The 18,767-nt window shown below is 44.1% G+C and overlaps 1 protein-coding gene across 4 annotated transcripts in view; it reads right to left on the bottom strand.

Moving 5' to 3' along the window:
• The window catches only part of PLXNB3 (plexin B3), a 158,150-nt gene that overhangs the window by 67,859 nt on the left and 71,524 nt on the right, over positions 1-18,767 (bottom strand). For all 4 annotated transcript variants that reach the window (XM_077478883.1, XM_077478884.1, XM_077478882.1 and 1 more), the window contains exons 2-4: positions 14,656-15,708; positions 12,154-12,333; positions 10,668-10,793 (exon numbers count right to left, since the gene is read on the bottom strand). In XM_077478883.1, the coding sequence (XP_077335009.1) occupies positions 10,668-10,793; positions 12,154-12,333; positions 14,656-15,699 (1,350 nt within the window). In that variant the 5' untranslated portion in view covers positions 15,700-15,708. The remainder of the gene's footprint in view (positions 1-10,667; positions 10,794-12,153; positions 12,334-14,655; positions 15,709-18,767) is intronic.

Raw genomic sequence — 18,767 nt, 5'->3', positions numbered from 1 at the left:
GATGGGGAACCTAAATAACTAACTGGCTAACCAGCGTCACCAGTGACACTTATACTGTGATCGCTGGTGAAAGGGTTAACTAGGGGCAATCAGGGGGTTAAAACCAGTATATGGGGGTACCTAACGCTATAAAAACCTGGCGGTGAACCTAAAAAAATAACTAGCTACCTAACGACACTAGTGACACTAATGCAGCGATCAGAAAAACGATCGCTTAGTGACACTGGCAAAAGGGGGTGAAAGGGTTAACTAGGGGCAATCGGGGTTAAAACCATTATTGGGTAGTATATCGGGGTACCTAGTGATATAAAAACCTGGCGGTGAACCTAAAAAAATAACTAGCTACCTAGCGACACTGATGCAGCGAACAGAAAAATGATCGCTTAGTGACACTGGCAAAAGGGGGTGAAAGGGTTAACTCTAGGGGCAATCAGGGGGTTAAAACCATTATTGGGGGGTGATAGGGGGCTACCCTGGACCTAACACTAACTGCCCTGACAGTTTTAACTGTTACAACTGACACTGAATGCATTGATCAGTAAAGAAATGATCAATGCAATCAGTGACACTGTGACTGGGGGGGGAGGGGGGGCGGGGTTTGTGTGCCTGTGTGTACCTACATGTCAGTGTAGTGTTGGTGCACACTTACTTTTAGTCTTCTCCTCGTAGTCCGGTCAAAAAAGACCGCCCCGAGGAGAATGACATCACTTCCTCCTTCCTGTCTAAACAATACACAGTGGGAGGAAGTTCGTCATTGGCCAGGAGCGATCCAGAGGGGGTGGCCAGAAACCAACGGCCATCCCCTCATCACGGATCACTTCTGCAGCGAACCGGACCGCCGTATCCAGCGGGAGGGGGTCCGATCGGACCCCCCACCCGCTGGAAAGCAGGCACGTACATGTACGTGCTTGTGCCTGCCTGTGCCATTGTGATGACGTACAATGGCAATACGGCGGTCCTTAAGTGGTTAAATTACTACGGCTAAATCCAGCCATACATGGATTGAAATTTGTCTGGCTCAACAGGGACTGGACGAAGTTTGATCCATCTATGGGCAAGGTGGTTGTACAGAAGTTGATCCCTCAATCGACTTCTGTACAACCAGCCTGTTGGAAAATTTTCTCTTGATTAATTCTGGTGGGTAGAACAGTGCAGATAAGTTGCTCTCTCTCTAATGGCATCCCAGTCTTAGTCTATAGGGTTCAATATTGAGTTGGCCTACACTTTGCAGCTATAACAGCTTCCACTCTTCTGGGAAGGCCGTCCACAAGGTTTAGGAATGTCTCTATGGGAATGTTTGACCATTCTTCCAGAAGTGCATTTGTGAGATCAGACACTGATGTTGGATGAGAAGGCCTGACTCGCAGTCTCCACTCTAATTCATCCTAAAGGTGTTCTATCGGGTTGAGGTCAGGACTCTGTGCAGACCAGTCAAGTTCCTCCACCCCAAAACAAATGAAAAGCTAGCTCACAGGATAATTACATAAATGCATACAATAAATGAGAAAAAAGTCCATGACAAGGGAATAGAAGGGTAAAAGTCTATATACAAATGGATGACAAGTCTTAATGATGAAACTTGAATGAAGGGCACATACCAAGGGCAAAGTTTTTCTCTGGAGTGAAGCCAACTCCGAGTTACAACTTGAAAGGAAAACAAAAAAGTGCCTCTAAGTGCAATATTTATTATGTACAATTGCAAGCAAATGAACACTCACATCAAGGTTAAGAAAAGTAAGGTCATCTGTTTCCCTTTCAAATTCCTCCATCCCAAACTCGCTCCTCCATGTCTTTATGGACCTTGCTTTGTGCACTGGTCCAAATCATTTGGTTGGGGGGGGGGGGGGGGAATTATGGCGTGAGGTTGTTTTTCAGGGGTTGGGCTTGACCCCTTAGTTCCAGTGATGGGAACTCTTAAGGCATCAGTATACCAAGACATTTTGGACAATTGCATGCTTCCAACTTTACGGGAACAGTTTGGGAAAGACCCCTTCCTGTCCCAACATAACTGTGCACCAGTGCACACAGCAATGTCCTTAAATACATGGATGAGTGAGTTTGTGGTGGAGGAACTTGACTGGCCTGCACAGAGTCCTGCCTTGAACCGGAACACTTTTGGGATGAATTAGAGTAAAGACTCTGAGCCAGGCCTTCTCGTCCAACATCACTGGTAATGATTAGGCATAACTGTACTATGTGAAAAGAGTCTACAAGACTTGTGTGTTGGTGTCATCTTGGTGATCAATTAACGGCATTTGGATTTCTATACATGTGCAGCCAATTCTTGTTTTACTTCCAACATCAGTGACTGAACTCACAAATGCGCTTCTGGAAGAATGGTCAAACATTCCCATAGACACACTCCTAAACCTTGTGGACAGCCTTCCCAGAAGAGTTGGAGCCGTTACAGATGCAAAGGGTGGACCAACTCAATATTGAACCCAACGGACTAAGACTGGGATGCCAGTAAAGTTCATGCGCGTGTAAAGGCGGGTGTACCAATACTTTTGACAATATAGTCTATTTATATTTTATAATATATATACATATACACACACACATATACACACTGAATAAATATGAATATATATACATACACACACACACAGTTTTGCTCATAAGTTTACATACCCTGGCAGAATTTATGATTTATTGGCCATTTTTCAAAGACTATGAATGATAGCACAAACTTTTCTTTCACTCATGGTTAGAGTTTGACTGAAGCCATTTGTTATCAACTGTGTTTACTCTTTAAATCATAATCACAACAGCAACTACCCAAATGACCCTGATCAAAAGTTTACATACCCCAGTTCTTAATTCTTATAATATAATTGCCCCCTTTAACATCAATGACAGCTTGAAGTCTTTTGTGGTATTTGTGGATGAGGCTCTTTATCTTCTCAGATGGTAAAGCTGCCCTTTCCTCTTGGCAAAAAGCCTCCAGTTCCTGTAAATTCTTGGGCTGTGTTGCATGAACTGCACGTTTGAGATCTCCCCGGAGTGGCTCAATGATATTGAGGTCAGGAGACTGAGATGGCCACTCCAGAACCTTCACTTTATTCTACTGTAACCAATGACAGGTCAACTTGGCCTTGTGTTATGGATCATTGTCATATTGGAATGTCCAAGTATGTTCCATGCGCAGCTTTCTGGCTGATGAATGCAAATGTTCCTCCAGTATTTTTTGATAACATACTGCATTCATCTTGCCAACAATTTTGACCAGATTATCTATGTCTTTGTAGCTCACACATCCCCAAAACCTCAGTGATCCACCTCCGTATCTTTCATCATAGGCCTTGTTGACCCTCCAAATGTAGCATTTATGGTTGTGGCCAAAAAGCTCAGTTTTAGTCTCACTCCAAATGACTTTGTGCCAGAAGGTTTGAGGCTCCTCTCTGTGCTGTTTGGCATATTGTAAGCGGGATACTTTGTGGCATTTGTGTAGTAATGGCTTTCTTCTGGCGACTCGACCATGCAGCCCATCTTTCTACAAGTGCCTCCTTACTGTGCATCTTGAAACAGCCACACCACATGTTTTCAGAGAGTCCTGTATTTCACCTGAAGTTATTTGTGAGTTTTTCTTTGCATCGTCAACAATTTTCCTGGCAGTTGTGGCTGAAATTTTAGTTGGTCTACCTGACCGTGGTTTTGTTTCAACAGAAACCCTAATTTTCCACTGCAGATTGGCATTCCCAATTCCTTGGATATCTTTTTATATCCCTTTCCTGTTTTATACAATTCAGCTTCCTTTTCCCACATATCCTTTGAAAATTATTTTGCTTTCCCCATGACTCAGAATCCAGAAATGTCAGTGCAGCACTGGATGAAAGATGTGAGGGTTTGTCAGGAGTCCAGAAACTCATTGACCTTTTATATACACACACACACTAATTAAAAGCAAACAGATCACAGGTGAGGGTGGATACCTTAAGGCTGGGTTCGCACTATATTACACGACAGTAGTACGACTTTCATCCTAATTTGCTCTGCGACATCAGTCCTACCATGGTCCTACATCCAACCGGCTTTTATGAACAGGATACTTCTTTCATCTGACTTTTCAGATAGTTTTGATTGGTCAAACGACAAGTTGTCCTAACACACACTGGGAGGGGCTACAGCAGGGGGCAGGAAATAATACAATGTCAGATGCTAAAGTCGGATGGTTAGGACAAGGATCTGACTTTGATCCTACTTCAATGATAGTCAATGGGCTGAAGTTGGACCAAAGTAGTACAGGGAGCATTTTCAAAGTCGGACCGACTTGTGTCGGACCAATTAAGACAGCTCCCATAGGGAAACATTGATTTTCACAGGTCATGCGACATGAGCTCCCAAAGTCGGAGCGTTTGTCGTACCGATGTGAACCCGGCCTTAATAGCCATTCAAATCCCTTTATGTGAACTCGTATGCATGTTATCAGGTCAACATCACCAAGGTATGTAAACTTTTGAAAGAAAAGTTTGCGTGTTTCATAGACAAAAAAAATGGCAAAGAAAGCATAAATTCTGCCAGGGTATATAAACTTATAAGCACAAATTATATATATATATATATATATATATATATATATATATATATATATATATATATATATATATATATATATATATATATAAAATTTATTTATTTTATTTTTTATATACACACACACACACACACACATACATAAACATATTGCATATACATACATACAGTACATTATACACAAAAAAATTATCAATCTCATCTCTATGAATAGAAAAAATGCTAATAAAAAATATACTATAATAACAGATACTAAAAAAAAGCTCAGTTTCTACCTCTTCTTCAACTGGTCATACATTATATAATTTAATTTCCTTTAGATTTAACTTCAACTATGCACTGCAAGGGCCTGGCTGATTGCATACAAACTGAAAGTGTTTAGGTTTGACCTCATATTATAAGGTTTTGCTAAATCTAAAGGAAAATTGTACAAGAAAAATGTACAATGTATGGCCAGCCTTATACAATATGCTGTATTAACCGACAATCTAAACCCTCCCTAAACAGCAAGATCCTTTCCTTTGTCAGTTAAAACGGCAAACATTAAACATATATAAACCACAATAGGACAGGTGGTGCTTCATGTCTGTTCAAGCCTTTTAAATTTGCATGTGTGAAGCTGTGATAAAATATTCAGCTTGGTGACCGGTCTGGAAGGAGGGGTGGGGGTGCTGAAGCACGGGTCACGTCTTCATGAAATATGTATTCATCCTCACGCATGAAATCTCCAGGAAAGAGACGCTCTAGATGGGAACTTCAATGAAACCGTATACATTGTATATAATATCAAATTACTACAGCTTTCCAAAAGTTGTTGGAAAAAATATCTGACAATGATGGATCTTCCCACGTGACATACTTTAATCTTCATTTCCGCTTTCTGCTCACATTCCAAATATCGCACAGACATGCCAATACCTGATAGGACATACAGTATATGGAGCATATTGTTCTCTATCTTATGCTCTACCTGGTACATGATTCCTGATATAAGATTTTCTGTCCTAATTAGGCTAAATTGGCCACCCTTATCTAATTGGTCTATATAGAATGTTCAAGAGAATAAGTTATCAAGAGTCATAATATTCAGCCTAAAATTATTATAAGCAGCACCGTCTGATGTACACTCACCAGACACTTTATTAGGTGCACCTTGCTAGTACCGGGTTGGACCCTCTTTTGTCTTCAGAACTGCCTTAACATCTTTGTGGCATAAACTAAACAAGGTGTTGGAAACATTCCTCTGAGACTTTGGTCCATATTGACATGATAGCATCACACAGTTGCTGCAGATTTGTCATCTGCACATCCATGACGCCAATCTCCCATTTCACCACCACATCCCAAATTTGTGGCGTGAATAACAGGATCAAAGAACAGAGCTCCATAGTTGCCTACATTCTTTCTAACCATAGGGTTCAGCTACTTGACAATGTTATGCACTTTCAGGAGCTGGGAGACACTGGGGTTCATTTACTATAACTGGAGAGTGCAAAATCTGGTGCAGCTGTGCTTAGTAGCCAGTTCATTTCAGCGTGTTCAAATAAGCTTTGTCAAAAATCACTGGGAAGTTGCATTAGGTTTTGCACTCTCCAGTGTTAGTAACTCAACCCCAGTATGTGTAATCAATGCGTAATCAATATGTAGTTGAACCAGAAAGCGCACCAAATACACGCTGTTAACTGTCCAAAAGGTCTTTTACTTGTTCCGCAAGGGACGCAAGGTAAACAATAAATATCGAGCACATTTTGGAAGCCAATCATCCTCCTTCATCGGGGTTTTAGCAATTCCCACAGTAGCTGTTGGATTCAGAAGGACCTAGGTGAATGGGTGCCTGTGTCAAACGGCGGAGGACCTTTAAGCTATTCTGTCATTTGACATAGGCACTCGCTTAATGTTTATTTTTCTGCCTCTAATAGAATTACCTTGCTGTTAAGGATACTGTGAGACTTGTCAAAGACCTGACTAAGGGGGAAGTTTGTGGCCTGAGATGCATGGACTCCTTAGAGCCCATTCACACAGGGGCAACTTGGACACGACTTGAGTTAAGATCACAGCGCGACTTGGGACGACTTCAAAACGACTTGTGATGACTTCAAGCCCGACTTGGGACGACTTACAAGTCGCCCCAGGCCAGGCGACTTTTGCCGAGGCCAAGCAGAGAATGAGCTCAAGGGGGAACTCCACGGCAAATTTCTGAAAAAAATTTGGCGTGGGTTCCCCCTCCGAGAGCATACCAGGCCCTTAGGTCTGGTATGGATTCCAAGGGGAACCCCCTACGCCGAAAAAATGGCATGGGGGTCCCCCCCAGATCCACACCAGACCCTTATCCGAGCACGCTACCCGGCCGGCCAGGAAAGGGGGTAGGGACGAGCGGGCGGCCCCCCCCTCCTGAGCCGTACCAGGCCGCGTGCCCTCAACATGGGGGGGTGCCTTGGGGGAGGGGGGGCGTGCGGCCCCCCCACCCCAAAGCACCTTGTCCCCATGTCGATGAGGACAAGGGCCTCTTCCCGACAACCCTGGCCGTTGGTTGTCGGGGTCTGCGGGCGGGGGGCTTATCGGAATCCGGGAGCCCCCTTTAATAAGGGGGCCCCCGGATACCGGCCCCCCACCCTATGTGAATGAGTATGGGGTACAATGTACCCCTACCCATTCACCTGTGGAAAAAAAGTACAAAAAAAAAACACAACACAGGGAAAAAATATTTTATTGCACAGCTCCGGGGGTCTTCCGTCTTCGGGGGTCTTCTCCCTGGACTCCTCCGCTATCTTCTTGTAGCTCTTTTACTAGCGGAGGAGTCCGGCATTCTTCCTCCCCGCCGCCGGCCTCTTCTCCCGACTTCGGGGGTCTTGTCCCCCTCTTCGGTTCTTCTGCCGGGCCACCGCGCCTTCTTATAGCTCTTTTGCAGGCGGTGGCCCGGTCTTCTGTCGTCGCCGCCGCCGCCGCCTTCCGTTCTTCTTCTTCTTCTTCTCCAGGAGATGTTGACACGACGCTCTCTCCGGCCGGAATGCCAGAGCCGCCCTGCGCTGCCACTTATATAGGGACAATGGGGCGGTGTCACATGGGTTGATGTCACATGGGTTGGTCACATGGGTTGATGTCACATGGTAAGGGGGCGGGGTCACCATGTGACATCAACTCATGTGACATCAACCCATGTGACACCGCCCCATTGTCCCTATATAAGTGGCAGCGCAGGGCGGCTCTGGCATTCCGGCCGGAGAGAGCGTCGTGTCAACATCTCCTGGAGAAGAAGAAGAACGGAAGGCGGCGGCGGCGACGACAGAAGAACCGAAGAGGGGGACAAGACCCCCGAAGTCGGGAGAAGAGGCCGGCGGCGGGGAGGAAGAAAGCCGGACTCCTCCGCTAGTAAAAGAGCTACAAGAAGATAGCGGAGGAGTCCGGCGAGAAGACCCCCGAAGACGGAAGACCCCCGGAGCTGTGCAATAAAATATTTTTTCCCTGTGTTGTGTTTTTTTTTTGTACTTTTTTTCCACAGGTGAATGGGTAGGGGTACATTGTACCCCATACTCATTCACATAGGGTGGGGGGCCGGTATCCGGGGGCCCCCTTATTAAAGGGGGCTCCCGGATTCCGATAAGCCCCCCGCCCGCAGACCCCGACAACCAACGGCCAGGGTTGTCGGGAAGAGGCCCTTGTCCTCATCGACATGGGGACAAGGTGCTTTGGGGTGGGGGGGCCGCACGCCCCCCCTCCCCCAAGGCACCCCCCCATGTTGAGGGCACGCGGCCTGGTACGGCTCAGGAGGGGGGGGGCCGCCCGCTCGTCCCCACCCCCTTTCCTGGCCGGCCGGGTAGCGTGCTCGGATAAGGGTCTGGTGTGGATCTGGGGGGGACCCCCATGCCATTTTTTCGGCGTAGGGGGTTCCCCTTGGAATCCATACCAGACCTAAGGGCCTGGTATGCTCTCGGAGGGGGAACCCACGCCAAATTTTTTTCAGAAATTTGCCGTGGAGTTCCCTCTTGAGAGCTGATAATTCTGTCAAAGTCGCCTCCGTATAAACGGAGATCCGACTTGGAGGCGATGTCCATTGAAATCAATGGGTACCGGTCGCCTACAAGTCGGATAGAAGTAGTACAGGAACCTTTTCTGAAGTCGGAGCGACTTCAGTAGTGTGCATTAAGACGGCTCTCATTCACTTACATTGCTTTTTAAATGTTGTCCGACCTGAGGCGACCTGAGGCGACTAGGGGCGACCTGAAGTCGGATCAGGAGTTGCCCCTGTGTGAATGGGCTCTTACTGTCGTCATTCAGAGTCTGAAGGTATTTTATTGGTTCCTTAAGGGATGACAGGACAAGTGTTTGGCATGCTTTCTGGTACAACTACATATAAACTTCTCAAGTTGCATGACCCTGGCTTTCAAGAGAGTTGTCTAACCTAGATCATCTTGTAAGCAGGGGTTCGGGAGAACACTCGACTGGGTGGGTATTGTAGGTGGGACTATTTTAGTACTTTATAATCTAGATTTGAAAGAGACTGGAACAGAGGGTGATGGGAAAAGGCTAGCCCTAGTATACGGTCATGTAAGCTTATAGCCTTAGGAAGTGAACCCTTTGGGGTAGGCTCAGAACAGGCTTTGTTGGAGAACCCATCTATGGGGAACCTACCTTGACGATAATGAAAAGGTTTTGGGCCATGTTATATTCATGTTGGACTTGGACTGTGCAGAATTATTGATGTCATGGCAGGAAGAGCGGTGATAAGGGGGGGTGGGGGGGGGGGGTGACCAGGAACTGTTCATTATGGTTCTGCTAGCATACAATTGTTAAAGGCTGAACTTGTAGACATTTCTTATTTCTGGAGGTTGGCTTCAGGCCTGGAGAATGAGAGTTTCTCCACGTGTGTGTAGCCTATCTTGTTCTGGAGCAGAAGGATGGTAGGAGGGACTCTAGCCAGATTGACCGCCAGCATGGCCATTGCTGGAGGCAAAACAGGACCCTGTTTATCATTTTACTCAGAGAAAGACCTCCTTATCTACTAGCAAAGCATTCATATTCAGCACCTTGCCCCCACCTCAATTTGGAGTATGTGTGGTCAGGCAGTCAACATCCGAAAAAAAGTGTCAGATTTAGAGATGACCTCTAATTTTTAACATGTCACAGTAAGGCTAAGTAATGCCAATTTAAATATTTCATAGGTAGGTTTACTTGATTATACTAATTTACAGACGGAAAACAGGCAGATTGTTGCCCAATTGTGACCTGCTCTCTTCTAGGCCTGAGGGAACTCTAATTATCACAATGTAATCCATGACCAGACATACAATTACAGAGACTCATACAGCCTAGCAATTTACACGTCACGTGCACATACCAAGTACATGAAGATTATCATAGACTACAGGTACATATGCCAAACCTGCAATTTTTTAAAATTGGTAAAAGGGTCTCTTTAACGAAGAAAGGCACCAAGTATAGTTGTGGTGGACACAGATGCACTATGCATGGTGGTTTACCCTACTGTTATATCCACAGTAACTATGTAGCAAATGAGGTTTAAAGCAGATAATCCAGCCAAAAATACCTAAATCAGATCAATAGCCTAATAAAAGTTAACGTTTCAAAGCTGCAATATCCACCTTCAATCCAGAGATTCCCCCACAGTACTTTTTTCAGCCACTAGACACCCTCGCAGTTGATAGCCAGCATCATTTAACCTGTTTCCTCTGAACCCAAGTCATCCTGGACCCACCGCTAACTTGTGACCGGTCACCGGACATTAAAAGGGGAAGCAGCATAGTGATGAACTCATCTGTCACTCTGCTCTCTTGCCGTCAACATGCTTTTTGAAGGACCTCAGTTACAAGGAAAGAATAACTGAACTAAATGTATTCCCCCCTTGAGAAGAGATCAATATATCACCCCATTGTAGACCAATAAATTTCAACAACAATTTTTCCATTAGATTTTACAACGTATGTACTTTACACTTTCTGCCCCGAGACTTCTGCTGGGTGCCCCCATCTTGAATGTAATGACAGCATATATTTTTTTGTTGTTGTTTAGAAACACTTTGTCTGGTATCATTCAGGATCATCATTGAAAAACCATGGTGCACTTATGGTGTAGATGGAGAGATTTTTATGATCCATAGCCGAGCCAAAGCCTCTTACCTGAGACTCCGTCATTACATACAAGTTCTTCTCTTCTCTATCCAATATGAGGTCAGGACTGACAGGAGACCCAAGAGCCAAAGTCAAAGTGCTGTAGTTCCGTCCGCTTCCAGAGGACACAAATACCTACAATGAGACATGCCCTTTAAAGATTTTGCGATTTTTCCAGAAAAGTCACTAATAATAAAGCTTATGCGAATAGTTGATGTGGTAAAGATATATTTACTGGTGTCAATGTCCCATTTTATATCCAGAACACTTATGTCATTTAAGGAGACCCCATTGCAGACCAATAATTTTGACAACAATTTTTAAATTAGATTATAAAAAGCAAGTACTGTACACTTAATGCCCCGAGACTTCTTTTGGGTGCCCCCATCTCGAACGTAATGTCAGCAGCCACAGCAGACTTCGAGCCATTACTCAAAGTGAAACTCTATAGTGGTTATTCTTAACAAGGGTTTCCATGAACCCTAGGGTTCATCCAGAGGTGGCTAGAAGTTCATTAAGCTGTAGCCAAATGACCTCTCATGTGATGATACATGCATAGTTCTGGGTTCCAACCCACTTGAGGCATGACTGTAAGAGGGGGATTTATGACCACCACTGTAAGGGTAGCATTCTTCTCACTTACCACCACCAATGTAAGTGGCACTTTCCCAATGACCACCAATAGGCTAAACTTAGCAGGGGTTCCCTAAGACCTGTAAATTACTGCAAAGATTCCCTCTGGGGTAAAAGGTTTGAGAAAGGTTGCGCTATAATATTCCCTTTTGCTACTACCTGGGCTGCAGTTCCTGCACAAGGGTGGCTATGCAAGAGCTACATGATCTTCTTGTAGGGCAAGTGTTCTTCAATGATGCAGCATGCGTTGGCACATGAAATCACCTCCTATCATGTCAGCAAGCTGCTTCTCTGACAATGCAACCCATAGCATAGTTAACAGACTGTGGGGGGCATGGGCAATACAGAATACAAGCGCAATGGGATTGGTAGTCATAGGCTTGTAGTGGACAGGGCCATGATGATACATGCACTGCTCAAGCCTCAGAAGCTAGTTATGTGGCTTTAGAGGTTTACAGGAGAGAGTGAAGTCCCATCCAAGTACAAACAGCCCCAATCTGAAAGCATTAGCAGCTAGGGATGAAAGATATAAAGAAGGCACACTTGTCAAGATGGCTCCTGGGAAGGAGATTCCTTCAAAGACCACTTAAATTACTTATTTTCCTTCCCCTTTAAACATCACAGAAAGTGAAAGAATTTCTATAACGCTGTCTAGTTGTCATTAAAACAAATGTCCACATTGTGGACTCCATCAAATTTTCTGCATCTCTAACTTCCAGTGGCAGTGATGTTGGAAACCAGGACAAAACAGAATAATTAAATCTCCCAGGCAAGATCATAAACATCAATTAAAACCTGACAGGGGTTCTAACATGTGTCTACTCTATACACTTTAGTTTAACAAAGAGTCAAAGAAGGTCACCTTGTGAACATGTCCCCCGGCATCTCCAAGAAAGACAACAGTGTTAGAGTCTACAGCTAGCGCAGCTACTGCTGTCAGGCTGCCATCATACGTGAGAAGAGGTGACACAGAGACAGGGACCCGGCTGGCTATTGGGCTGGGGGTGTGATCACCTCCACATGGAAAGTTTGTTGGTGAATCCTGGGAAGAAACAGAGAAATAAAAGTTATTCATGGCAGCAGTTCTATGATATTATCAAGATATGTGTCAGTACGATCATGAGAGATCCTGATTACATTGCAGCTTTCCAACTCAAAAAGTGAAGATTTGCCATCTCATAGGGAACTTTTGAAAATGTTCATTGTTTCTAAGCAGGAACCTGAAAGATAAAGCCTTTGTCTAGATTCTTCCTGAAATTTGGCAGTGCACACCCTGTGCCTAGGCACTTCTGTGTTTTAGGCTTAGCTACATGTCTGTTGTGTGAGATTATCTAAGTTCCAGTGTCAAAGGACATTAGACTTGTGTCAATGGCAAAAGGTTGATATTAGTTTTAGATGCTTCTGAGATTTTGGGCATCATCATCCGATCATTCAATCTGCCGTTGACCTTCTTCTGACCTGCATTTTACCTGCTTCAAGTGTGTTCTGTGGTCCAACAGGCCTGTATGGGAAAGCAAAACTAACATGAACAAAAGATCTTCATCACAGGCCCAAAGAACTTCTGCCTCTGACTACTAGTCTCAATAAATTTGAAGTGAGATTTGGTGGTGACACTACTTAAAGGAGGAGTCCAACCTGAGCTTTTTAGGCTGGGCTTCTCCTAAGGGTTACAGGCGTGCAATTAATTTTGACCCGTGACCCGTTTTCAGCAGAGATCGGTCTGAAGTCCACTGATGTCACTGCCATCAGTCGAGGCAGCGAGTCATCCCTACTTCCAAGTCTGGTTCTGCCAGCTGCCATGAATGATGGCAGTCTCTGCGAGCCGCTGAGACGGCCGCTCCCCACCTCTCCACAGCTCATTCAGCTCCACAGCTCAATGAGCGTGGAGAAGCAGAGAGGAGACGCTGACTTGACAGTCAGCAGCTCTCTGTTCGGGGATCTGTGAAAACCGAGCCATCTGCAATGTCCGTGGCTCCGCTCTCAGTACACAGACGGCAGGGGACAGATGTAGCATCCAGCTGATGCTCCATCCACATAGGTAAGTGTTAATCTAAAAAATCCCATACTTCTCTTTTAACTGTTCTACTTACTGGAGGGGGAGCTGTACCACAGGACCTGAAGTGCAAGGATCTCCCTGCTTTTGTTTTATGTATTTTGTGGATCACATTTCACATCTCCTGCTGCCATATCCTGTTTCCACCAGTCAAGAGAGGGGCAGCTCTGATATGAAGAAGCAAAGCCCTGCTCCTCTATTAAAATAGCTTCCACCACACAAAGAAAAATATAAGCAGAAGAGGGCACCTCCATAAGTTCTCTCTATGTGTATTCGGTTTCCAGGACCTGGTTTAGGGGAGCAGCCACCATCTGACTAAATTCGTTTTTATTGTCCTTTTATAATAACGCTCACCTCCTGATCTTGCCCTTGGCATTCCTCATTGTGTTGCATAGCACTGTAGCTTTACTTACTTTTTTGCCACCACACAGAGACTCAGGGATCTGGGTGCTGCCATCTGAGGAAGATGATAGAATCATCAGGAAGTTCTCTGAAGCCACCACTTTTATTCTTTGCAAGGAACTGGGAGTGTACTACAGCAGTTATACCCTCCCCTAAGGATGCCACCTTTCTGCTCTTCCTGCTTTCAGTCTGAGTGCTCAAAGCTGCTATATGGAGATTTCTAGAGTTGTGATTTGGCAAAGGGGCAATAAAGATTACACAACTGCTTCTTTGCACATGTACTATTAGATAGGATAGCATTGGGAATGGCATGGATTGCTGGGTGACTCAGGCCAAAAGCATCCAAAGAGACCCAGTCACCAGACTTTTCATTTTACAGCAATATTGCCATTAGGTCAGAGACAAAATAATGTATTTTTGGCATGTTATTTTCCTGTAAAAGCCTCCCTTGTATAAACGTTCAAATGCTCTGAGGCTGTTACTTGGGCATCAACATCTTGAAGGTGGTGTCAGCACCCATTGAGCTCTCATTAATTGACACTTTATAGTATTCCCATTAGCTTCCCCACCCGGAACTGGGGTAGCACAGAGAGCAGAGTGCTATAACATGCAAGGAGAAGAGGGGTCTGTGCTAGGGAATTGACTCTTTCTAGTTCAATCAAATTTTTTAGCCAGTTTAGAGGCACATTGCAAGTTGATAAAAAAAAAAAAAAAAAAAAAAAAAAAATGATTGCTGCAACTAAGCATTTAAAATACCCGATAAACATGTGCTTTTACCTGAATTGTTAGGTTGGTGACAGGGTCTCTTTAAATATAACTGACATGAAACTAAATTCTAAATTCTCTAAACTTTATTTTTTACTTTGATTCACATCAAGAGGATTCTATGATTTACCCAAAGACACATACCATAGGAAGGGAACCACATCTTGAATTCACTCCATACTCTATGCCAGCCTCTTCCTGCCCGCTTTCTCCTTTGCCGAGTTTTGTGTAGCACAGAACTCGTGCAGCCATTATCCTTTCTTTTATGTCTTTCATCCTATAAGAACACAACGCAGTCCGGCTGCTTGGATTTGGACTGGAACCTTGGCTAGCAGCAAATACCACAAAGAGTTCCTGGTTCTTAATCTCCAGGTGGGCAGCCTGTGCCAGGTTGTAGCCTCCTTGGCAACTGAGAGGAACTTCCACATAGGAGTAGAGGTGGAGGTCTTGGCTGCACACACTGCCGAGGTAGGTTTTGTAGTCCATTTGGGATTTGGACCCACGGCGGTAAAACAAGAAGTAGACATGCCCTTCGTTGGAGAAAACACTGACAAACATATTGTTGTAATCCGAAAAGTCTCCCACGACCAGTTTGCCCAAACCCTCATTAGAGAAGACAGGTGGCCTCGATAGCTGTCTTATGGTGATTGGCGGTATTCCACTCGACAGCCTAGCTGTTAAACCACGGCCTACAAATAGGTAATCAAAGCCTTGTAACGTTCTCTCTACTATTCCCACAGTAGTGACTTTGGGGTCATTGGCAGCCACAAACTGATTGTCACCAGGGTCTATGGTTTGGTAAATAATATTGGAAATGTTGGCCAAACTCCTCTTTTCACAGATGCCCTGAAAAACATGACCACAAGTCAATAACTCCCCACTATGAAAATTGACAGTGAGTAACTTGTTAGTGTTCTGGGTGGGAGCAGCCTGAGGGCAGTCTCTGTTGTCCTTGAAAGGTAGACAATCTGGGAAGTCACTCACAGGGCCGGTGGAGTCCTCTGCCAGAAGCTGGAGGCCAGGGGAGAGCTGGAAGATCCAGTTGACAGCCCCGATGTAGATTGAGCCTGAGCCAGGGTCATAAGCCATATGGTTGAAGGTGACATTGGGCCGGAGAAAATAAGGGAAAGAAGAAACAGCCGAAGACAGGCAGAGGAAAATGAGCAGGGGCTGAGCCAGATCCAACATAACGATTAGCTAAAATGGAAAAAGAAAAATGATTAATCATATCTCTCAGCTGACACAACATGCTCCAAAACCACAGAGGGCAACCTTTGCAGTCACCATTGGCAAGAAATAATATAACTCATCATTATTTCAGAACAGTACAAGAAAAACTCAAAATGTATTCAGAGAAGTTCCCCAAAAAGTAAGCATGAGGTTCTTAGTGTATAAATGGGGGAAAATACAGCAAGTCCCATTAAGCAAAAAATAGGTTCTCATGAGTATACCATATTTGTCATAATAAATGGTATATTAAAAATATATACATCAGACTGAAAAGTAGGACAGTTCTGTGAATAAATTAGATCTTTGCAGTTGAGAGCATCAGAAAGGCTCTTAGACACAAAGTTATTTCAACATTTTGACACAAAAGTTATTTCAACATTTTGGAAACCTCTAATGCTTGGCAGTCATTGCCATCTCCTTATAGGCAGCTAAGTCAAGGATAAAAGTCATGTTGGGTCACCCCGGTGACCTACAAGCTCAGGCAGCTCTCACAACCTATTGTTCCATGTTATGAGAAAAGCCTTCATGACCTATCACAACACTGAACCATGTATGCAATGACCATTTGACCATATCTTATATAGGTCTATGCAACCCTAAAGAGTTTAGCTCCTAATTCAAAAAGAGATCCAACAGCCAATGGATTGCCATCGCCTCCAGGTAACTAGCACTTTCAAAAGGAACCTTGTACCAGGGCTTCTATTACTGATGTGCGTCTGAAATATGCCAGTTGCTTGGCTGTCTCTCCTCAATACTCTGGGTTATTGCCAACTCAAGAACCATTTCAGCAATAGTATTATGTTTTTTTTCTTCTGTACAGGTCCTTTTAAAGCAGGGACTCCCAAACTACGGCCCTACAGCTGTTGCGGAACTACATGTCCCATGAGACATTGTAAAACTGACATTCACAGACATGACGGGAATTGTAGTTCCTGAAAAACTGGAGGGCCATAGTTTGGAGACCCCTGACTAAAAGCATCAGTAGGCCCGCTGCTCCTATAGCAGGAGGCATTTCAGTGCAGAAACTCCTACTGAGCAAGTCCTGACTGGATATAACGCATACAGGTGCAGAGCTCATTGGCAGGTCCCCAAGAGCTGGTGATGTTGCTGACCTCCTGACTAAAAGTCCCAGGATCTACTGTCAATCATGAACTTCTGGTCTACCAGTGACATCATGCAGAGACTATAGGACCTTGCAATGTGTAGGACAGCCATTCTCAACCAGGGTTCCTCCAGAGAGGTTGTTAAGTGTTCCTTGAGCTATGGCTGACTGAGCTCCCATTTGGTGGTATCTGCATAGTACCAGTGCCAGCAGGGAACCAGTTCTCCTTTGAGCTGTCTGTGGCATCCTTACCACCACTTTAAGGGTTTCATTCTTCCTACTGACCACCAAATTTTTCCAAATGACCCTTAATGAATTGGTTTTGTTTAGGGCTTCCTATGACCTTCAAATTATTCTAGGGGCTCTTCCGGGGTGAAAAGGTTGAGAAAGGCTGATGTAGGACCTATACAGGAGCACGTATTGCTGGGTGACAATGCTGCCACCCCATTAGTAACCTGTGCATAATGTTGTCTCCTCAAGAAATACTGGGCGCCAAGCTGAAACTGGCAGATTTTAGACACATTTACTGCAATTGGAAAAAAAACTAACAAAAAAAACAGGTCAACTGTATTGTGCTTAAAGGATAAGGATAAGTTCAACTTTTGTGACAGCAGACCGGGGATCTTCTCCCTGTGTCTGCTGCCACAATTCAAAAAAGGTCACCCACCCGACCGTGTCACTCATTCACAGCGCTCTGTGAATTGAATCTACAAGGTCCGGCAGCCTTCGCAGCTGTCGGCTTGTCGTTTTCAATAAACTACCATGGTGCTGCCAGTGCCGTGGTAGTTCATCGAGTCTTCCTGTCATGATGAATCGGCTTCATTGTACAAGGTACAAACAAGCAGACAGGAGACATGCATGGCATCAGAGACCTGCTGATCGCTGGTGCAATATTTTCCAGGCCCCAAAACAAAAATATAAAATGCAATTTTTTTTTGCCTGCAAATAAAATGTTCATTGGTTAGTTTTTGTCAAAACGTGAACTTATCCTTTAATTAAAGTGAGTCATTGGAGAAATCTAATCATGATCAGAAAATTGGCCTGAAAAATGGCGCTTTCAAAGCGATCGCACGATAATATGATCATTCGTACACAGCTTTCAGGAGCCGATCACGACAGTTAATGTGCAATTATCCAAAGTGTACAAGAACATTTTTCGTGTTTGTCAATACCAGAACGTATGATATTCGTTCAATCAGCACAGTATTTGGCCGAAAAAAAAAAAAATCAGACGACCCAAACCACGCATGATCAGAAACTACAAAATACATTACAATACAACAAAATACATCATATCACGTCCAAAAGTTGTATTCTGTTGTAGGAGAATTTTCGTAACTTAAGTAACCTCTTAATTTTTCAATATGAGACTAGCATGCCAAAAAACAAAACAAAAAAAACAGACGATCATTCGCCTGGAATTCTCATCATGTGTAAGAGGCTTTACTTTACTCTGGGTTTACAGATACAGCTTATCTTTTGCCTGTCAGTTGATAAACACATCCCAAGGCCTATAGTACTGAATATCTGTTGAAGATTCACACAGGTATAGAGAGAATGTTGGGTTATCTTCACATTGACCTTATAACCTTACACACCGGTATGGACATTCCAAATCACCTCATTTAATCTGAACAAAACCATGCCATGGAAGGCTAATCTTCCAGTTAAGACCTGTGAGGTCGTAGGTCAGTAAAGCATTCTAAAACACCATAAAAAAAAAATATAGCCTGCCATGTACAAAGTTAAGAACAGTACTATGCCTTACGTTGGCCACACACCAGTATTTGTTCCAAAAAATTTGTTTATGGAATGCTCACTTATTTTTCTAATAAATAATAGGGTCAAATTGGCATTCGTTTCAACTACAAATCCAAAAAGTAGGGTGGATTTTTTTTTTTTTTTTTTTAATTCTAACTGTGAA

This window comes from Lithobates pipiens, unplaced genomic scaffold, assembly GCF_037356315.1.
Source record: "Lithobates pipiens isolate NorthernLeopardFrog02 unplaced genomic scaffold, aLitPip1_a1.2 Scaffold_1, whole genome shotgun sequence".
Lineage (NCBI taxonomy): Eukaryota > Metazoa > Chordata > Amphibia > Anura > Ranidae > Lithobates > Lithobates pipiens.
This window is presented reverse-complemented; position numbering and strand designations above follow the sequence as displayed.